The 23671-nt window shown below is 34.1% G+C and overlaps 1 protein-coding gene across 1 annotated transcript; it reads left to right on the top strand.

Annotated features, from left to right (window-relative positions):
* The first annotated feature begins 716 nt into the window (after positions 1-716).
* LOC125608600 (zinc finger BED domain-containing protein RICESLEEPER 2-like) lies at positions 717-23382 on the top strand. Its single transcript, XM_048779019.1, has 8 exons — positions 717-723; positions 896-906; positions 1025-1459; positions 1602-1752; positions 1835-1930; positions 2006-3301; positions 22892-23227; positions 23309-23382. Exons 1-8 carry the CDS (start codon positions 717-719, stop codon positions 23380-23382), a joined length of 2406 nt encoding a protein of 801 aa, XP_048634976.1.
* The last annotated feature ends 289 nt before the right edge of the window (positions 23383-23671 follow it).

The following is a 23671-nucleotide window of genomic DNA, read 5'->3' as shown; positions in this document are numbered from 1 at the left end:
CGCAACGACCGAGCTTGGTTCGTTGCTTTGAATCTTCAAGGATACTTCTTCGTAAAAACTTCGTATTGGTTATTTTTTACGAAAATTATATCTTTCTTTTTACTATCTCTTTCGGAAATGTGAGAGGGTTTTCGGGTGATAATTCCGTCGTGACCGTTTTTGACCCCAACACCCTTGTAACATAAACCAAAACCAACAATGCTACTAAGAACCTTCTGTCAAAATAAGGCCGCTAAACAACATATTCTCTGGCGGCCGAAAGCACAAGCTTCCTTGGCTTCCATCAAGGGCCGCCTCTGGGTCGGACCCCCATCGGGTTAATGGATACCCGACTCAAATATGCCCTTACCCTAAGTATATCATTTCTTCCCCTTTTCGATTTCGTCTGTTCCTCGAGATATTCTGAATAATATATCACCATTAACTTCTCGAAAGATTTTGATTCACCCAAATCTCAATAACCTTTCCTAATCATGATCCTCTCCGACTTCTATTCCTTTTCTGTTCAACGATATCGAAAATTCGAAACCCTAGAATCTATCCCTTATTAAGCAACTTCAATTGCTCGAATTGGAAATACAAAAGCACCAAAATTCCTCGCCGCTTCTGTCAAGAAATCACAGAGAGGTGATTCATCTTCCTATTCTTTGCAATCGATTAATGGGTCTTTAGTTTCTGGGTTTGTACTTCGGGTTTGTTCTTTGGGTTTCTCGGATATGTCGGGTTTGTCGTGTTCGGTTTCAGTTGGTCGTTTTCTTTTGTTGACATAATGGTGTCTTAAGTCGAGTCCTTGTTGTTTCTTCTCAGATTTCAGTTTTTAACTATGTTGGTTTTGAAATGTGTTTAAGTTGTAGTGTACTTCTTTGATCTTGGTTGTAGTGTTTGTCAATAACAGTTGCTGGAAAGGTATCTTGTGTTGGTTATGGAATGTGTTTAAGCTGTTGTATTGTTACTTACAAATTCTAATTTTAGTATTATATTAAGATCGTAAGCTGATTATGTGATGTTGGTTCACCACTTGCAGATGGATGCATCATCGTCCAAGATCCCACAAGACAATGGAGCTGAGTCATCTAAGAAAGGAAATGAAGTTGGATATGAAGACCACCAAACTACTGATAGGCATGGGAAGAGGAAGGGAGCAGAAACCCCATGTGAAGAAGCTTCTCAGGCGAAGAAGTTTAAAAAAGTTGTTGTGTCAAGGTCTGATGTTTGGAACCACTACAGCAGAACAACGCAGAGCCGTGACAGGTGCATTTGCCGCTACTGCCAAAAGGTGTTTTCATGTGCAACCAAATCAGGAACTTCCAATCTCCAGAAGCACTTGCTCATCTGCAAAGAGTACCAGGCGCACTTGATTAGCAAAGGGAAGAATCAAACTTCCATTGATGATGAAGGGAGTTTGAAGCCATCAAAAGTACCTGAGAAAGTTGTCAGAGAAGCGGCGAATGAGTTATTGGTGTTAGTTGAGTTGCCTCTTTCTTTCATAGAAAGTACATGATGGTAGTATTTCTGAAATAAGATAAAGCTTTGTATTGTTTCAATCTTTACGTGAAGTATTTTTCTGATTTCTGAAACTAATGTTTTGTTTTTACGTGAAGGTCAATCTTTACAAACCTCACTCAAGGCGAACTGCTACTGGAGACATTGTGGAGATGTTCCTGAAGAAGAAAGAGGCGTTGAATAAATGGTTGTACACTAGCCAACAAAGAGTTTCCCTCACCACTGACATTTGGGTTTCTCAAGTGACATGTAAGGTTCTTTCTTTCTGAAAAGTGAGAACAATTTTCTATTTTTATTTATTCTAATATCATTGCTTTTGCAATGTTGGCAGGTGTAAGTTACATGGTTGTAGCTGCACATTTTGTTGACACAACTTGGGAGCTGAAGAAGATCATCCTTGGTTTCAAACTGGTCATGGATCATAAAGGTCAGACGATTTCCACTGTTCTTTTAGACTGCTTAGCTGACTAGGGAATTGAGAAGCTGTTTTGCATTACGGTAGACAATGCTACTGCTAACACCTCTGCTCTTAGGCGTTTCCATAATGAATTTAGATCAGTCTCGCCTGATGCTTTAGTCTTAGATGGTAACTTTCTTCATATGAGGTGTTCTGCACACATTATCAACTTGATAGCTAGGGAGGGTCTATGTGATTTAGGGGAAAATGTGTTGGCAATCCGCAATGCAGTCCAGTATGTCCAGTCTTCTACCAATAGGCTAAACGCGTTTGACCAAAGAGTTATTACTGGAAAGATGACAAGAAGAAGTCTGCCGATGGATGTTAAGACTAGGTGGAATTCAACCTTCCTCATGTTATCTAGAGCCTTGCAGTTCAAAGTGGCGTTTGATAGGATGGAAGCAGAGGACAAATTGTACAATGACTACTTTTTAGAAGTAGAAAATGGTGTTAAGAGGTGTGGACCACCTGGTCTTAGTGACTGGAATGCTGTGGAGAAGCTAAAGAGGTTCCTAGTCATCTTTTATAATAGTACTTTAGTTGTCTCAGCTTCCTCAAAGGTGAATTCCTACAAATGCTATGGTGAGATAGTGACTGTTGAGAGGAATCTCACAACACTGACCTGCAACTTGGACCCGTATTTGAAGTTGAAAGTTGAAGACATGTTGCAGAAGTTCTTGAAGTATTGGGACGGCATGAAGAATGTGAACAAGATGTTGATTTTTGCAGCAATCATCAATCCCAGGAAGAAGATGACTTACCCAAACTTCTGCTTTGAGAAGCTGTATGGAAAAGACTATACAGAAGCCAAAGAAATGAGTGAATCTGTGCTTGATCTCCTTACCAGTATGTTCAATGAGTATGCTCGCCGATTCAAAGGGGTTAGTACTGGATATTCTCAGTTGAAGCAGGCTGAATCTGTTGTTGTTCAGGAGAGTCAGGATCATTTGGATAGGCTAAAGCTGGTTGTTGAAGACTTTGGGTATTTGAGAATGGATTCTGAGTACAAGAATCTTGCTGTTGATTCAGGAAATGAGCCAAGGTATGAGCTGGAGATGTACCTAAGGGAACCTGTTGAGAATCAGAAGCTTATGATGGGATTTGAGTTCGACATACTCGGTTGGTGGAAGGTCCACAGAATCAAGTTTCCTGTGCTGGCAGAGATGGCGAGGGATTTACTTGCGATGCAGGTTTCATCAGTGGCTTCAGAAAGTGCTTTTAGCACAAGTGGTACAATCTTGGAGCCATATAGAAGCTGTTTAACCCATTACTTGATCGAAGTTTTGATGTGTAGTGAGCAGATTTTAGAAGAATTTGAGCAGCTAGACAAGCTTGAGAAAGGTATGTTTTTATTTATCTTAGTTTCTTTCAATGTTTCATTCGATTGCTAGAGAAGCTGATATTAGTTATCTTTTGTTTGTCGTCTCAGAGTTTGGGAATGTGAGAATTGAAGATTGAAGATTGCTCTTGAAGTTTGAAGTTTTTTTTTTTTTTTTTTTGGTGTTGGCTTTGGATTTCATTTCGCCTTTGATCTCATTAGAGATGTCTTTTGCTTTGACAGTTGCATTTAAGCTATATTATGAACAAGTTTGATTTCTTTTGAAGTTTAGTAAAAGTTCTTTTGAGTTTTCCTTTCACTGTTGCAATTTACTTAACGAACATGTTCTAGTCTTTGTCCACGTTTAAGATAGTTGTGTTATTCAGGTTGTGTAATGCACAAAGCTGGACCTAAGATAGTTGTGTTATACACGTTTTAAGATACTTGTGTTCACTTACGTTGAACCTAAAATTGTCTTGCTTAGTGTTGACGTGTTTTCCACCCATGTTAACGAGTCTGTAGTGTTTCAATTGTACTGTTATTATTTTTTAGCATTACAGAGCCTGTAAGTGTTTCATGAAGCAAAATTATTTTGTTCAGATTTTCGGGTAATATAAGGTATTTCGGGTAAAATGAGTAGTTTTGATAACCGAAACCCGGTCTAGAACCGAACCCGAAATTTAATTGGGTTCAACCGGGTTTAGACTGTGCTACAAGATCCGACCCGAACCCGACATAACCCGAAACAAGACTGAACCGAACTTTTATAATATCCGAATGGAGCTGATTTATGTGAACCCGAAAAACCAAAACCCGATTAGAACCGACCCGAACCCGAATGGTCACCTGATTGCCGTGCCTAATTTTAACCTATTTTCATCAATTAGAAAACAAGTGAGATCTAAATAGAAAACACGATAAAATTGCATTTGATGAAATATTTAATGTTCAACTCGTTTGTTTCGTAGATACTGTATCGCCGGCTTGCCGAAATGTACTCTACGATTTTTCAATTTTGGGTTGATTAATGAATTTTTATAATTAAAATATATGAATATTTAATGTTTAGAATGGAACAGAGAAAGATAAGGGGAGTGATTGGTTGGGTTGTAACTCTAGAAAATTTACTTTAGCATTTTGTCTGTAGGATTTTTGATTTAGCTTTAAGTGATGTAGCTTTAAAATTTCCTACAGCTAAAAAAATGGAGCTTTAGAAAATAAGATGTTTACAACCATTTTTTGTGTGCTTTTGCTGTAGCTTTAATTTTTGGTTGTAGCTTTAAAACCAAGATAAAACATGATTAGTAGTATTTAAGGTTGTAGATGAAAACTAAAGCTAAGGTCACTTCCTACAGCCCAACCAATCACCCCCAAAGTTTCTGGTGATGAAGCTTAATATTCACCTACTAATTAGTGTTAAGGTTTCGACATCGTATATAATAAGATATATGTAAAAAATACATCTATTAATGATTTCTTATAAAAGAAGTATATCTGATTGATAAAACAGGTAGAATGGTCTTTATACGATCAGGATAATGGGTAGCTCGTAATTTATTGCGACGTGAGGAAGAGAAGGAGATATTAGAACCCAGTATAACTAAGCTCCAAGTCTTTGGTTGGAAGATAAAAGCTCCACAGAAAATTCGCCATCTTATATGGCAATTGATAACAGGTCATGTGGCAGTAACAAAAAAAACTTGATAAAACGCAACATGAGATGCGATAATTACTGTCCAAGATGTAGGGAACCAAAAGAATCTGTTACTCATGCAATATTTGAGTGTCAGCCTGCTTTACAAGTTTGGGCCTTATCTTCAACGCCAACGAGTTCAGATATTTTCCATGTCGCGAGTATCTATGCTAATATGGATTACATCTTCTGAAGGAAAAACATCATTGTCAGGCCAGAATTAGATAGGGATCCATACCCCTGGGTAATTTGGTATATTTGGAAGGCTAGGAATGATAAACATTTTAGGGGCATAGATAGAAACCCTATGGAGTTAGTTCGTTATGCAGAGAGTGAGTATCAAGTCTGGTTCAATTCAAACGAAATGATCCCACCGACTATACATGAGCATAGTAGTGATCAATCTCAAGCTATAAGCTTGGGTATTATTTGTCTAATAAATGGATCATGGACATCCACATCAAAGTTAGGCGGGAGTGGATGGGCTTGGATGGACAGTTTGGGGAAGGCTCAACTTATGGGGACACGGAATTATACTCAACGAGAGTCTCCTCTGCACACAGAAGTAGAAGCACTAAGATGGGCGATGGAGAGCATGCTATAATACTCGACATGTCAGAGCTTTAGAATAGACTGCAAGGACCTGATCGCTATGACTAATGAACCACAAGCTTGGCCAAGTTTTGCAACAGAATTGAAGAGGATAGAAACTTTGCAGATATGCTTTCTGGAATTCAAGATTACCCATGTTCCATGGGCACAAAATCGGATCTCTGACTTCCTAGCCAGGATGGCAAGATCTTTCCATAAAGACATTTATTTTGTTGGTTGTTCTATTCAGGTCTAGTTACCCAGACCACCTCAAGTTTGAGTACTAGAATAGCTTTTCGATGTCAAAAAAAAAAAAACAAGTAGAATTCAATTACGAATACACAGGGTATCTAAGACCAAGAACTATTGAAAGTATAGAATTGCTTTAAAAGTACTATGATCTCCTTTTTCTTGTCCTTGGTCTCTCTTTTATAGGTTTTCAAGGATGAATCATAACGGCCATGTGATCTCCAGTGAGTATATGGGATTTTATTGATGGTCTTTAATGTTTTGAATCTTTTTCAAATCAGGTTTGACTGTGCGAGCTCGGCATGACAGTCTCTCCAGCTTGGGATGGGTATGGGCCTGCTATCTTTTTCTGGTTTAAGTGATTCTGGGTCTCGAATCGGGTCTTGACTGGGGTGAAGCCGCCTCCAAAAATACCCCCCCTCCGGAAGACCGACGTGTCTTAAGTTAGCATCCAGCTCGGGTGTAGGTTCTGAGATGTATAGTATGCTCGAGATTGTTGCTTCTGTAGGAGATCTAGAATCCGAAAACTGCCATTACATTCAAGTCAATTCAAGATATAAGAGAGTCACTCAAGGTTCCTGTGGAAATGGTTTCTTCCCTCTTTATGAGGCTGATAGGCCTTGGCTGGCGCATTCAGGGGTAGTTTACTATGTACGAGGAGCACTTGTCACATTTGATTCCCTCTTTCTTCCATCCTGGTTAAATATTGGGATAGACGTGGTATAGTTGTTTCACAGTTGACGCTTAGTCGGATTTCGGACCATTATAGGCCTCCTAGTTCTATCATGCGAGGTCGGACAGGAGATGGTGCCTTAAATGCTTGAGGCTATGGCTGCTTTTAATTCGGTTTCGTCAAAGCTTGGTGCGTATGATCTCTTCGGAAATTCACGAATATTGTTCACTGTTAGTGATTCGCTTAAGAACTGGGCAAGTAAATATTTCTTTGTCAAGATAGACGAGAATTTAGTCCCCGGAGATTTTGTGAGGTCGGTTTGGTCAGAATAGAACGCGAATCTTGGTAGGTATTTTTGACGATATTGTTATTGTTCTACATTTTGGGTTTAAACTCTATAGTCTTAAGGTTTATATATTTTCCTTTTTTGTCAGCCTATATTGGGGAGACATTGGTAGGCCTCGAGGCAGGAAACCTGTGATTTACGAGTTGAAAGACATTTCCCCTGTATTTGGAGTTCGTTTACTCCTATTTGGATTGCGGCCATTTTGAATGCTCTTTCTGATAGGTATAAAATCAGTTAATCTTGGCCTTGGCATTTTTTTTGTCCTTACATCATTTGCCTTTTTTGTCAGGTCGTCCCAATGATCCTCCACCTTCCATTATCCGTCCTTTTTGGATCTAGGAAGCGCCTTCTGTGGAGTCCGAAAGTGGTCTCGAGATAACTGATTTGATAGTTTTGCTATGGAAATTAATGCTTTCGGATCTCTTGCTTTTCATTCCTCGTCTGTCCCAAGTATCCGATCTTAGGGAGTTGTTCATCGGTTTGCAGCGATCAGCAGCCATTGGTCTGACACAGGTCGTCCATCGCCTTTGGATGCCCAAATGTTGAGGGGTGTTACTTTATTGAGTGGAGGTTGGCATCAACGAGGCTCGGGTTGTAGATACCAATGCCAACCTTCTTCTTTTGGAGTCTCAGGAAGTAGGAACACTTCTGCTTTGTCTGAGAGGGTTAAACATAATTCAAAGGTCATGCCTCTTACCACTGGTGTGCCCTCTTTCCAAGCAGGAAATTTTTTCCATATCTTTCAATTTTCCTGGTGATTTCGCTCTCGCTGAGGATGGCTCGGCTTGTGTTGACATTTATTAGCATTTCCATCTGGTTGGTTATAGACTATGGATTTGACCTATTTTCATCCATAGTTTATAAGTGTTTTTACTAATAATTATATAATTATAGAGTCTACTTATTATATTTATAAGATCATGAATGTTTTGGAGATAAGTGATGATTTTGGAGTATTTTGGAGATATTTGGAGCAAGCACCCGAGATGACCATCGAGATCGACTATCGGTCGATATTGGAGAGCTAGAATCGATCGATACACAAGACATGGTATCGATCGACAGCAAAGCACACAGGAAGCCCGTTTGGTCATAGCCGACTTGAAGCCCAAGATTTCACTATTTTACAAGATTGCCTCTGACGAGTTTTTAACCTAATTATATAAGCTTTGCCGCCATGTTAGAGGCAAAGTGTGCTTTCTTTGTGTTTCATTGTTTTATTGATAGATAGGAGAGAAGATCCAAAGTTATAATTTGTGATTGGAACTCCATTGATATCTAGTTTATCTATTCTATGAAATTTTATACTTATCCATTGTTATGAATTGCTTAGCCATGTCTGAGTAGTTCTCTTGTTAGATTTTAGGGTTTAAATAGGTTAGGAGGGATTAGCTCCAACTATAGATTGCTGAGTTGTGATAATCATCTTTAGGATTGTTCATTAATGCATGTTTCTAGATTAGCTACCTAGAACCTGCCCTTGGATAGATTGATAAAAGCCATAGCTTTATTCTCATCCTGAAAACATTCTAATAGAGCTATGTTTCTTGCTATGAGCAAGGCGAGAGCTGATCTAGTGAGCTTAGTAAGCATTCATTCAACCTGCGCATAAAGCTTGACTAGAGCGCGTCGATCAATATCATACTTGAATAATCGATCGATGGTGCAAAAGGTGTATCGATCGATACGCCCATTGGAATATCGATCGACACTTTCTATAGATCAATATAACGAGAGTTGAGATCATAGATCTAGTTAATAGACAGCAAGTCAATGCCCGCAAGAGCCGAAAGACTTGTTGATCAAATAGTTGAGCTTTTCAGTATCATACATGCAACTCATTAGGCATCTAAAGGATTATGATTTCAACTTTCCTGAATAAAAATCCTAAGTCTAGCTATTTCCTTTTTAAGCACCAAAACCCCAAAAACCTGCTATTGAACAAACACTTGTTCAATATAAAACTGCAATTTACTTTTAAAACTCTTAAAACATCCTTGCTTAACAAATCATATTAGAATCCTTATGGTCCCTGTGAATTCGATCTCTAAGTACTACAACTCGACATCTTATTTGAGAGAGTATAAATCACTCCTTAGGGTAATTTGACTGGTATCAGTTGGCGATCTTATTGTAAAGATCGATCCCTCTGTGCAGAGCGACCTTTATCATAGCATCTGTCAAACCAACGCAATGGTAGGCATGTTTATCTTTAAATATTTTGTTGTTGCTATGCAGTTTGCTTGGTTAACGATCTTCTTTCTTTTTTGCAAAAAATCCTGGTGAATCGACTCCATTCGTCTTACGATTATACGCTCCTTTTTTTGGGAGGGAGAAGGTGATAGTTATGGAGCCTTCCAACAGCCGAGATCATACCGCAATGAGGATAACCCGGAAAAAGAGGTAAGAATTGACTCGGCGTTCATCTGAGCTGGAGGTTGAGTTCAGGATACTGAAGCTCAGTTGATGGGGCCGAGATGAGCGTCTTAAGGAGTTAGAGGCATCAGGTCCCACCCTTCTTATACAATTGAAAAGCACACATTATTCTCTGTCGACATCTGGAGCTGTGGTTGTGCTTAAGGAAACCGAGCTCAAGAGGCTTATCGATGATGCTCAACATGATTGTTGTAAGTGTCAAGACCACCTTGATCTAGAGCTGAAGTCTCATGAGGATAATGTCTGTTTTATGAATGTTTCCATGGAAGGGAAGATGCGTGAAGGTGAGAAGAACATCCTCGGATATGCTGTCAAGAAGTATCAAGCCCAATTGATATAGCGAAGCGAGCTTTTGTCGATTCAGAGGCTGTCCATGAAAGGGATCTCTTGGTCTCTAAGGCCACTGAACGGTTGATATGATCAAGGAGTTGATGTTAAAGGAAGTGATTGGCCTGGCAGAGGACCTCGGTCGTTGGGAGAAGTCCAGAATATCTCTAGGATGACCTTGATGAGATGGTTGTGGACGAGCTTGATTTGGATAAAGAGCTCGTCGTATCTCCGGTTTCTAGTGATTCGGAATCATAGTTCATATGTGACATGTGTTTTGAAAATGCTTTTGCCGTAATTTTTGGTGCCTGTGAAGGCTTTTATAAATACACTAGCAGGAGTGGCTTTAATATTTTTAACTATTTTGCCAAGTCCTACGTATTTCTATGTGACACTGGGTGCATAAGAGCCTGGTTTATCATGTCCTGACATGGATTTCAGTGTGGTATTTGTCAGGCTTATCTTGTACTCACTTGAGATTTAATCGGTTGCTTGGTAGTTTTTGTTTCTCAATCGTTTTGTGGAGTTGAGCCTTGGTTGACTATAAAATAGATGTGCATACGTTCACGCACGGCGTGAGAAAACTTTAACAGTTGCTTCATCAAGGCACCTATGAGAGATGCACTAGATTAAATCGGTTCCCTGGACAGGATACCAATGTATCAGAGGGAGATGATGAACTCGTAAATCAGAAAGAGCTGATAAAAATTATTTTATTGTTAGCTGAACCCTAATTGGATTGCCTTACATACACAAAAATGGAATCAATCCTTGTTGTAGTTTACTTTATTACAAAGTATTAGGTTCTTATGGAAACCATGTGTTTTTTCTTTAGTAGTAATGATACTTGCGTAAGTTGATGTAGTTTCAAGATCATTCCACAGGTTTTCCGTCCATTTCCATCGGTTCGTACACGTCGGGTGTGTAACTCATATTTCTTGGTATGGTCCTTCCCAATTCACACCAAGTTTTCAAGCTCGTTTTTCTCTCGCTTTTCCAACAGCACATCATAAAACCAGATCTCATTCAGCGAATGTCCTAGTTTGGATCTTTTCTTGGGCTTTCTGAGTCCATAAGAGATGCATTTTGAACTCCAGAAGCGGTTTTGGTACATGCCACTTCATTGGACTTGGTTTGTCGTAAAATTAAAGATACTTGCAATCGGGTGGGCTAGGGAACCTCTAATTTATAGATGGAATAACTTTCTGGTCATTCCGGGCATATTTTGAGGTCATTCCAGTTGGCCTTGAACCATTGTTGTGTAGAATTTGGACCAATTTGTTTCATGATCAAAGTCCTCCTGGTTGGAGAGATAAGGCGTTTTGAATTACATGTATCCTTATTGATTTTTTTAGCTATCTTCAGGTTCATGCTTTCTTCTCTATATCTACTGATCCTTTTCTTCATGATTGATGATGACGATGACGATATTTTTATCAAAACTAATTCCTTAAGAAGCATCTCACGGATAAACTCTTTCTTTTGGTATTCCTTTTGGCGCTTACCAAGTGTTTTTTCCATGACTATTAATATTGGGTACATGTGCCGGATAGTATTTTCATTTTGATCACTTTGCTCTAGAATTTAGTTACATTTTACTTTGACGTGGATGCGATATTTGCTGGATAAATGTGTGTGCAAATTATTTTATAGTTCATCTTAGATCTAAGATATATTTGAATAGAAAAAACTTTTCATCATCTCTAACTTTTCTTCTAGAAGATAATTTAGGTTGCATGGAATTGGAAACATGGAAACATGACCTTTAAAAATTAGAAAAGAAAGAAATTGTTTTAGAAACGTTTATAAATTTAACTATATCCAAATAATCAAACTGTTGACTCTTTATAGATTCTATGAACTTTTTGTCAACAATTAGAAAATAAAACAAGTTGTTTTCGATAAAACAATGGAACCAGTTTTGTTTTAAGTCTATTATTATATGATAATTGTAACAAATATTAAGCAATGATGTTAAAATACAAGTCAAGAATTAGTCATTCCATGTTAAACATACAAAATAAAAACAATTATTCTTTAAATATCAAATGTAATTCTTTTGCATTTCCAGAACAGAATCGCTAGTTTTAAAATAAAAATAAAAGCTTCCATGCATTTAGAAAAGAAAATTTTAACTTGATTTCCAAAACAATTATGATTCCGAATCATTTTTAAAACATGAAACAGACTTTCAGCCGAACTTCCATGCAACTTTTAAAATCTTTATTAGGATAAATATTTGAGAGAGAATCAATTCATTCTTCCACTAAATTAGTACTTTTGGCACATTACTAATCTTTTTCATCATTTAGATTTTAATTTCAATTATATCCTAATTTCCTATATGAGGAAAATGATTTTAGAATAATATCTTTTAACCACCAATAAAGTATATATGCATATATGTTTTTCTTCGAGCATGTATATGACTATGTTATTAACTAATTGTTTTAAATAATTAGTTGGAAGAACGAAATTACGCTGTAGACTCAAGTTTTTTTTATACAACAGCACACACAAAAAAACTGATAATGTGTTAGCCTAATAGTGTTTTTTACTTGCTAAATAGTCTAATAGTGTTCTTACAAGAATATTTTCGTTGAGATAATTTATTCAATATATTATAACAGTTGTGTTGCGTTTAAACTATTTATTGATAATGTTTCATTTACAATTTTCCATCCATATGGCTTTTCGAATCAGCAATGATTCCAAAAAGATAAAAAGTGATCTAATAAAAGATTACAAAGATTGCAAACTGATATTTGTAATCATAAGTTTGTAATTTGTACATTAAAATTTTCACTTATTATTTACATAATATACATCGGGAGATATCTCTAATAAGTACCGGAGCATTTAAAATACTGTTTATTAATTAGACAATCTCTAGTGGTTGTTTTTAATTTTCGCTCTAAAAGCAAAGTACTCTAGAAATAGAGGAGAGTTCGGCGTTAGTGGTTGCATTTATTTTTATTCTGAAAATAGAATATTCAAAATATTTATTTTCTAGTTATTTTTTTAATTTATTATACAAACCTTAATTTAAAAATATTAAAAGTTCACTCGTTCATTTTATTTTATAACAATATACTACCACAATTACACTATTTATACAACTAAATGATAATTTTAGAATTAAAATTTTATTACAACACATAATTATAAACAAACGTGTACTAAACATAGTGTTAAACTTAAATGTGTAAAGTTCTACTATGTAATTTTATTTGATGAAAAGTGAAAAAGTTATAAAATGAGGAGTTAGTCTGTAAAGAAAAAGTTCATATAGTAAAGAGGTATAGTGATATTCTATATTTGCTATACTACTATTTGTTCATGTATATTTGGAGCAACATATATAGTACCATTGGAATGATTTTTACTCTATATTTCTTGTTAGAGAGAAGAGTAGAATACCATTGAAAATGATCTTACTAATATATATACAGAAAAAATGTAAATGCGAATTTTTCGACTTGTTTTATCAAATAGAAAATGAAAATTGTGTTAAAGTTGTGTAGTTCGAGTTATTTTGGAAGAAAAAGATATGATTGCGATGGCATCATCTTTTGTGTAGACAATAGTTTTTATTTTTTCATAAACCTTTTTTCTTGGATCTTCTTAATATGTCATTTGCGTTAATTATTCTCAGAAAAGATTTGATGTGAAATAAAAGTTTAAGTTGCAGGAAAAAGAGAGGCTTATGTATCACGATGAGACATATTAACCTAAGCAAAGAATAATCCTACTATATAAAAGCTACTAATTTTGAGGCTTCTTAGGAGTGTCACATAGGACAAAATATTCCCCACCAATCAAACTGCCACGTCATCGCAAATGTTTAGATGATGGTTCTCGAACTATCCAAACCTATCAAAATAGTCAGTCCATTGTATAACTTATAGCTTCCTTTTCTTTAGTCTACTCGCCTCAGACGTCTTCAGTGACTCCAAATCTGTTCGTCTACCCAACTTTACCAGTGTAACTCCTACGACTACAACAATGGCACTTCAATGCTCCATTATAACTCATCAAGTGAAGACTCTTTGTACCTCTCCACATCCCTCCTCTCAATCTCTTGCCCAGTTCCTTAAATTTGATTTGTCACAAAAAGTCAGTGCATCAGATAGTTTTTTAAATTCAAATAATACTAGGTGTTTTTCTGTACCATGTGCAATGATAATTTTTTTTAAAGTTAAATTATATTTAAAATGAAATTTATTAGTATTATATATTTTATTATTTTTGACTAAAATTTAATATAAAGTTGATTATTTTTGAGACTATAATGTTTGCTATTGTGATAAACACCTTTTTACAGTACTCTGTTTGTATCTTTTTTTTATTAGTCATCTTCCTGTTCTTTTTTTCTTTTTGGTAAAATGATAAAAAAAAAAAAGAATGAAGCTAAAATTAATCTTTTTTGTTCTTGATCATTCACGTTATCTTCAAAGTTAATAACATGGCCAACGTAAATGATCGACGTTGAGATTTCAACTTTTTCTGATTTTTACTATTCTAATGTTTCAATATAATTTGAATATTCTCTTTGTTTTATAATATAATGGTTTAAAAGTATTTTTTGTTTCACTATATAAATTGTTTTTATATTTCAATGTAACTTTATATTTATTGGATATTATGTGACCAATTAAATTATGTAAATTACTGTGTAATTGATTAAATTTATATATTAAATGACAGTTTTCTAAAGTAATAACTTTTAAATATTACATATTTTAATTAAAATTGATTACATTTTGAAACAGATAGAGTAATCTATAAACTAACTCTATATAGATATGAGGACAAAATTGTAAAATGGTCTCATCTTGAATTTCTCTCATTTTGTGCATTCCTAATTGGGAGGAGATAATCAACATCTAATTTTATGTTACTCTTAGTATATTAGAAATAGTCGAACTGTGAACCAATTAAAAATGATATAAGAAAGGCATAAAGATGTATTTCGAGTTATCACAAATATAGAATCAATTGACAACAATTTAATTATGTCCAGCGTAGGACAACATAGAAGAGTTTTCATACCTTCTAATATTATAATATCTCATTATATTATTGGTTAAACCAGTTTTCTCTAGCACAAATACTCACTCTATTCTTAGAGTTTAAGCTTTTCTATCTGATGATATTAGTAGTTTGATCCAAAAAAAAAAACGACTGAACTGTACATTATAATTGGAGAAAGAAAACAAATAAAAATCAACCGAAGACTTTTAAGGTATATGAAACAAAAATTGAAAATATCAATTCTCTGCAATTAAATAGTAATACAATAAAATTGTAAAAATAAAAAATAAAAAAAATACACAGAAAGAAAGATTTAGTAAAATAAAATCATTATATAATTTTCATAATTGATAGTGCTCAGCTACATTAAAAAGTCTAAATTTACAACATACACAGTTTTATTTACATCTTGAAACCTATTATCTAATTAAAATGATTCTAAAAAAGTGCCAGCACGAAGAGTTAAAAAATATACTATAAAATATAATACATAACGTTAAAATATATTATCAATAATCACTATAAAATCATGTTAGTAGTAACAAAATGAAATGACAACACATTTATTAAAACCATAGAACGACACGCAATAAGGTGTTATTAAATATACGAATTACAAATTAAATATGCTCAACGCAAACACACATAAAAGTGAGACATCATATTTGAATATATTTAAATAAATAATTTTAATTATATTATATTCTACATAATTTTAAAATTACTTTAAAAAAACTAAATTATTAAAAAATAATATACAAATAAAACTAAAGCAATATTTTGTAACGTCAAAATAATAAATGAATAAAAAATATAGTATGCTAATAAAAAAGATTTTAAATTTTAAAGACTTCTAATTCATGTAATATTACAAAATTCAAAATTTGTTTATTACAATTAATATTTGTATTAGATATATTAAAATAATATTCTAGATCGATATTGAATTGTCAGTTTTCAACTATTACACTTAAAAAAATATTATTAAGTACGCTTTTTTTTTTTGAAAATGAGGTTTTATATTTTAAGTAGGTTATTGGAGTATTTTTTCTTTTCGTAAATTTATTCGAGATGAGATTCGGATCTTTTAAACTAAGATAATTTGTGTTCTATACATAATTATATTTTTTTTACATAACTCTAAAATCTCGGACTTGATTCTTCATATTTTATTAGTTAATTGTGTTACATATAATAGAAATATTTAATTCAAACTAAAAATATAAAAAAAATCAAATTAAAAAATTAGTTATATATAATTTAATATATAAAAATTCACATACAAATAAAAATGATAAATGTAATAAATTTAAATATATTATCCGCGCGTAGCGCGGAAAAAGGATCTAGTGTTTGGAAAAAGTATTCTAATTTACCAAAAATATAATTAAATGGATACCAAATTCAACATGCACATATATAATTGTACACTTTAGAATTAAAGAGAAATAATATTCCACCTGAAAAGAGCAACCATTCAATGAGAACAAAATCGTTTTTGTTGAATGTACTATAAAGGTTGAAATTCAAAGAACATTACTAGAATGTTTGTTTTGTGAGGTATGATCACACAAAAAAGAATGAAATCTGCTATTTTATTTATTTTTGAAAAGACGTTCCCTAACAATCATCTTTAATTCCTTATCAAAGAATTTTGTTTTTAATAATATTAACGTACATATGTGTCTTAGTGGTTGAAGTTCTAGTCTTCTAGTCTTATATTTATCACACTAGGTGATAACCCGCACAGCCCTAGAATAAAACAGATTATAATTTTAAAACTATATTGCTTAATTATTAGTGTAATTTAAATATATTTGAATAAAAAAATGTGAGAGTAAGCAAAGATTTATATAAATTTATTATGAGTTTTTGATAAAATAGAACATAAGCAATAAAATTATTATTTTCATAATATAAATTATGAATATAAAAAGAAGAAAAAATAGAAAATATAATAATAAAATACTAAAGAAACAAATTTTAAAGAACCAAATTTTTTAAAAAGACTGATAAAACCACAACTGAGAAGTGTCTTCAGAACTCTTCGTTTGCAATCCTATAAAAAAACATAACAAAGTATCAACTTAGTAAAATAAACACAAATAATGATAGTCCAAATTCACTAAAAGAAATGATATACCACTTTCTGAAAGCATCAATTTTTGGAACATCATTAGGTTAAAAAATAATTTTCGAAAAACCCATCAATTTTAATTAAAATATTACATTTAACATTGAAAAGATTGTAGAAACTTACATTAGAATCAAAGAGAATCATTTAAATGGTTAGTCCACCAGCAGCAAAACATTGCTTCCACAATCAAACAATACTAACCCTCACTCTCCACATTGTCTTAAAAGGTTTCAAATCGGCTTACGGAGTTAAAGCCTGCCATGAGTGATGTGCAAGCTCGAAAGTTTTGGTAAGGATGTTTTGAGAAGGAAACGGTGGTGAAGAGAAAACAATATAAAGCATTGTCTTTATAGATGCATGGCGGGTCTATGGTATACTTGCATATCTGAGATTTATTTTAATTTTCGTAACAATAATTTTTTTTTTTTTTTTTTACAACAAAGGCTAGAGAGAAACTAAGTAGATTCCTGATCCAATAGCCACCTCGGGAGAATCGAATCAACATAAACCATAGCTGCAGGCTGATTTTTAGCACCTCGTGCTAGCTTGTCCGCTATTGTGTTATGTGCCCTCGGAATATGCTGAATAGTAAAGGGATGAAAAAATTCCTTACATCGCAGAAACTCCTCCATATGTGTAGTGAACGCCGGCCATTCTGTTGGTGTAGACACCATCTTCACCAGTTGAGAGCAGTCAGTTGCAAACACCACTTCTGAGATTCGTAGGGTCTTCATACACTACATCGCCCATATCAACGCTTCACATTCGGCATGTAAAGGTGATAGACTTTTGCGAATAGACATGGCACCCATCATAGTATCAGTTGATCCACCTGCTTTATAAACCCATCCTTGTCATGTGCACACATCTTGTGCTCTCCATGCTCCATCTATATGACACCTACTTATGTCACCCGTACTAAGGATATCCACATTGTATGACGATCCCACCGATGGATAATCCTTGGTTTGTGAATCCGTCCACATGACGCTTTCTATTCCCGCCGTCCGAAGGAGCTCGAAAGGATCCCTTGTCTGATTCCTATAAATTTTTCCATTCCGATTCTTCCAAATAAACCATAAAATCCAGGGAAAGCAACTCAAATCTGGTTCTTTTGGTAGCCGCCAGAATAGATAATCCATGTTTGAAAAAATAGATGAGGTCGGGAAAATCCTTGGGCAAGATGGAACATTAGATAGTGCCCAAATTTGAAGTGCGAAAGGACATTCAAAAAAGACACAATTAATAGATTCCTCCTCAGCCCCAAACAACTGACACTGCGTATCACATTTAATACCATGTGAGTAAAAATTCTTATACACTGGTAAGCAACCCGAAATTATTTGCCAGACAAAATGTTGAAGTTTTGGTGAGCACTGCAGCCTCCACGAATGAGCCAATAGCGGTAACAATAATTAATATGAAATTTTGAGAATTTACCTTATTCCTTGCTCGTCGAATCAATAATGTTAATCACTAATTCTCAGTTATTATGTACAATTAAAAGGTAATAAAAGCGTTGAGGCTAATTGGAGAAAATAATATTTTGACTTTCTTATTTATATTTTTTAATTAATTTGGATGTGTACTAAGGTAAACCGATGTTAATGCTGATATATTATTTTCATCTTCTGATTAATACGGTGAATAGAAATCTTTTATTCAAACTATACTTAATGCATTTAACTAATATGTAATTTTGAGAACTTACGCTCGTCCAATCACATGGTGTATTATAGGAAACAAATAGTTAATTTGGTCAACAAAATTTAGTTTTTAATCAATCAGTTTTGAAAATATGCTAGCAGACTCAAAACGTGTGACATTATTATGTAAGGATGAGTAAATTCATAATATCAGTTTTGAAATATGTAAGCTGACTATAAATCAATCAGTTATTACCTAGGATCATATCATTAAATTTGGTTGGTATAATTAAATTTTAAATCAATCACTCTTTTCTTTATGTCTATATGAATTGGAAATAATGGACGTGAAACTTTTAAATGACCGGTTTTGATCAAATATTTTATATGTAATATGAAAACCAATTTAGATAACCACATATATATATATATATATTAGATATGTCACGAAAGTAACATTAAAATAAACATTAAATTATTACAACATACGTTAAGGCGAGAGTTCTTGTCCCAACCCGGTTTTAAATTGTTAAGGCGAGAGTTCTTGTCTCTAACCGGTTTTAAATCGTAAGTTACCAATTAATATGATTAAAACATTATGTTAAGCACCAATTAATGAGTAATGGCAAAGTATGTAATAAGTCTAGTAAAGAGAGGGTTTTTACCTAGAGAGTGTGAGAATGAATATGGTGTTGCCATATAGGAAATGACATATTTGTTAATAGCACATGAGCATAAGGTTACTCTTTAAAAATGCTCCTACTTTAATATTAAGGGGATTATATATATATAAGGTTTTAGATACGAAAGTTTTAAGCATTACTCATTTCCGAAAGCAATTACAGCTTCAAAATTTGATGATTATAGTTTTAAAACACTAAGTGGTGTTATTCAATATTGGACTTAAATTAATTCTTTACGTTTTAGAATCTATTGTTATTCAATTATTAATGGAAAAATTGTCAAAAATGACTCAAAGGTTGATTTTAAATTTTAAAAAAAAAGATACCCCAAAAATAATCTAGTAATGTTCTAAACAAAAAACAAATAAGCACTTTTACGAATATAACACTGGTAAGTCTTCAGTTGTTTTGTAAGTCTTCTCCGAGAAGACTTCCTCTCAAATAAGACTCAGATGTAGATTGAGTCATGATATTTAGTTTAGGGTTTGGACATATCTTATATTATTGTTTGTATTTTTAGGGTCAGACTTTGGAGTAATTATTTTTTAATAAAATTAAAATTAACATATATGTGTTTAGTTTTGCATATATTAAACATTTTAAAACTTGATTTTAAATTTAATGAAGTGTTTATTCCTGTTTAGTTACTAACAAATAATGCCTTATAAGAATTCTCGGTAGTCTTTTTGGAGGAATAGTAAATTAATGTTTATAAGAATTTTTGGAAAGACTTCTCCGAAAGTCTTCCGAATAGAAAATATTTATCCTAATTAGAATTTTTGTCTCTCTATATAAAGAAAATTTACACATTCTCTCTATTTTTCTCAAATGGCTCCAACAAAAATATAATGTTTGGCATTCTAAATTTTCCCCATCTCTATTTAATCACTTTGAACGTAAAAACATCAAACTTTATATCAATTTCTCATTTTTATTTATCTTGTTTTTGCAGGTTTTTCATTACATGGTTCTCATCTTCCACTCTTTTAAAGACATATATATAAATTTTCGATCTGTATTTTGTGTGCTTTATATGTTAGATTCTAAAAAGTTATAGATTTAACCTAATGGAATTGTTTTATTTATTTTTTTAGCATTAAAAATTATTTTTGAAACTTTTCTCTATTTTGAAGCTATTTAACTGTTTCTTTATATGCAGAATTTTCAGATCTGAGTTAAACTTAAGAAGACTTATGGGAAGAATTGTCGGAAGTCTTCTAACATATAATGCACTAGAAGACTTCGTCAAAGTCTTCTTTCGAAGTCTTCTCCCATGTCTCATTTTTCATAACATATCTGAGTGTTTTGGTAAGTTTCTATATCTGATTTTTCTTTATTTGGTAACCTATTTTTGCTCAAATCTATTACCTTTCCCCAAGCTATGTTCTGAATCTTTGATTTAGTTTCAGATCTGGAACTGTCAAAGTGGAGGAGCTGTCCGAACTGGAGCACTACAAGAAAACGTGCCTCTAACGACGAAAAGTTACGATGAAATATTTTCCTCATAAAGTTATGTCGAAATTACAACGATTTTACGTAGAAACTAACTTTTGTCGTAACTTTTTTGTAAAGATAAAAGGAAAATAGGTCGTCGTGAAAACCATGTAACTTTACGACAAAAGTACAAGGAAAGATAAAGTTTGATGTAAAGTCCTTGTAAGCTTACAACGTTCTTACAACGAATCATGTTACCGTTAATTTTGGTGAAAACATATTTTTAGTGAGTTTCACCTAACTGCTATCGTTGTAAAGTGGTTGTAAAATAGAAGTTAAGGGCTTATAAAATCCTAGTAAAACTATTCCTTGTAAATTCATTGTTATACCTTCACGCAACGAAAAAAAAGAAAAAAAATCAAGAAAAAAAAATAGAAAAAATGTCCGCTGGTAGAAATATTTAGGAAACATTGTCCAGATATACACAAAAACAAAAACCCGAAATACACTAACTAACTAAAAACACTCTTTCTCTCATACTTTCTCTTCCTATCTCTCTCTACTATCTCTCTAAAAATCTAATTCACTTTTTTGGTTATTTGGAAAATACGCCCAAATATTTATAAGTTACGGAGTTGGATGTATACACACAAAGATTCCACAGGTAGAGTGACGGATGCATTTCTTAGCGGATTAGAGACATCCATGTACCAGGCGGGCTGTACACCGATCATGCAGAAAAGCGGTAAGATGTTCTGTCCTTGTTTGAAGTGCAAGAATTCAAAATTACCAGTAGTGAAACTGTATGGAAGCATTTAATAAACAGAGGTTTTACACCACTGTACTATATTTGGTTCAACATAGAGAGGGTTATAGTGGAAATGAAGCTAGTAGTAGTAATAGTAATTTTCAGAATGCTGGTAATAATGAAGAACCGAATCATTTGCATAATGAATATAGTTACCATCAGAAGGATCAGATGGTAGATCATGATAGGGTTCACGACATGATTACTGATCCATTTTCAGAAACTACAACAACAATAGCTGATGAAACTGGAAATATTGAAGAACTTAATTTGGGTGCAAAAATGTTTTATAAAATGCTAGATGCTGCAAATTAACCAATCAACACTGAGTGTAGAGAAGGTCTCTCTAAATTGTCTCTAGCTGCTAGGATGATGAATATTAAACAAATCATAATTTATTTGAGAATTGCATGGATGCATGGACCGAGCTGTTTAAAGAGTATTTTCCAGAAGACAACGTATCAGTGAAAATTATTATGAGATTCAAAAATTGGTTTATAGTATTGGATTGCCTTCGGAGATGATAGATGCTTTCATTGACAACTGCATGATCTACTGGAGAAACGATGAGAAGTTAGAAGAGTGTCGATCATGCAAGAAGCCACTATTCTAACCGCAAGGACGTGGGAGGAACAGAGTAATGTACCAAAGGATGTGGTACCTACCTATTACAGACAGGTTGATAGGATTATATCAATATGAGAGGACTGCTGGAATGATTAGGTGGCATGCTGAACATGTCCAGAGGGATGGCAAAGTCGCTCATCCATCAGATGAAAGAGCATGGAAACATTTCAACACAGTACAACCAGATTTCGCTAGAAATATTCCGAATGTCAATTTTGCGTTATGCAAAGATGAATTTAGTCCATTTGGAATATCTGGGAGACAATATTCTTTGTGGTTCGTTATTCTTACGCGGTACAACCTACCTTCGGAGATTTGCATGGAACAAGAATTTATATTCTTGACCATATTAGTCCCTGGCCCGAAGCATCCAAAATGGTCGCTAGATGTTTTTCTTCAACAATTGATACAAGAGTTGAAGGAGTCTTCAATTCTGGAAGACGATACAACAAATTTGAGCCTTTCGTCTTGGCTTCTCACGCCGAGCAAGTTAACTTCATTCCATATCCTCGCCTTAAAGATATGGGAATCACTTGGTTGGCTGCAATCAAAATTATACCTCATGGACGAGTAGTTTCTGGAGAAGAACCACATTTGCAAGAAGAAGTGTGTATTACTGAAATCGAGTTACCTGATCTACAAACTGATGAAATCCTTCTTATTGACCCAGATAACCGTTAATATGAAGATCTTCCCGACAATGTGACGGATGAAGTAGGTAGATGCGAGTTTGATGGAACCGATGATGATCATTGTACTGACATTGATAAGAACTCAAATGATTCAGAATGATGTAATATATAGGCAATTAGTTTAGGTTGTTTAGGTGGTTAGTTTAGGCAATTAGTTTAGGTGGTTAGTTTAGGTAACGGAACTATATTCAAAGATTATGTTGTGGTTTTTAAATTGATTCTTTTTTCTTAATTTAGATTTGGTTCTTAGGAAAACATCACGTGCACCTACTTATTCCCAGATGTTTGGCGACCATGTTGGGACATCTTATTCCGGCCCATCATTTTCGGAGGTAGTTCCTGACTCACAGATATCTCAGAGAGTTTTTTGGACCCCTCCTCCTCATGCACCTCAGATACCGGCTCAGATGCCTCCACCTCCTCCCCCAGCACCTGAGCCTGCCCTAGCAGCTGGAGTTCATTCAGATTTGTGTGTGCCTCCATCTACACCATACGCAGGATATATAGTGGAGGATCTTTTTGTCCAGCCTGGACGAGAGGATTTAGATATTCTGGACCCCGATCGACCGAAGGGTACTTATTAGTAAGTTTTTTATTTTTTATTTTAATATTTTACTTCATATTAATTTTCTACCAATTTGATACTATTTCCAGGTTTTGAGCCATTAATCGTGTCGGCCAGAGCGTTTCAGACACGATCAAGGGATATTTCATCGAAGCCCATCTGAACTGGATTTTGACTCCAGACCACGCTAAGTTGTGTGGTTTAAATGTTTTGCGGTAACTTTTTCCCCTATTTTTATATTTAATAATTATTTATTCATTTAAATATTCTTATAATATTTTTTTTCAGTAAAGGTGGCATTGGTCCTTAGCAATCAACGAGAGAATGAAGGCGGAATTTGTGGCAAAATCAAAGGTTTGCCTTTGCAACACCGTCTCAGAATGGAAGGACAAATGGGAGATCTATGGTTATGAAGGGAAGCCCACCGAGATCAGGAAGGATGTATGGGATGG

This window comes from Brassica napus, chromosome A5 (genome assembly GCF_020379485.1).
Source record: "Brassica napus cultivar Da-Ae chromosome A5, Da-Ae, whole genome shotgun sequence".
Taxonomy (NCBI): Eukaryota; Viridiplantae; Streptophyta; class Magnoliopsida; order Brassicales; family Brassicaceae; genus Brassica; species Brassica napus.
Note: the sequence above shows the minus strand (reverse complement) of the source record. Positions and strands in the feature narration are given on the sequence as shown.

What these genes read in the sequence shown, in the direction of transcription:
- LOC125608600 (XM_048779019.1), top strand. An exon ending in AAGCGGCGAATGAGTTATTG is followed by an intron (nt 1,460 to 1,601) that starts GTGTTAGTTGAG and finishes TTTTACGTGAAG; the next exon opens with GTCAATCTTTACAAACCTCA. An exon ending in TTGGGTTTCTCAAGTGACAT is followed by an intron (nt 1,753 to 1,834) that starts GTAAGGTTCTTT and finishes CAATGTTGGCAG; the next exon opens with GTGTAAGTTACATGGTTGTA.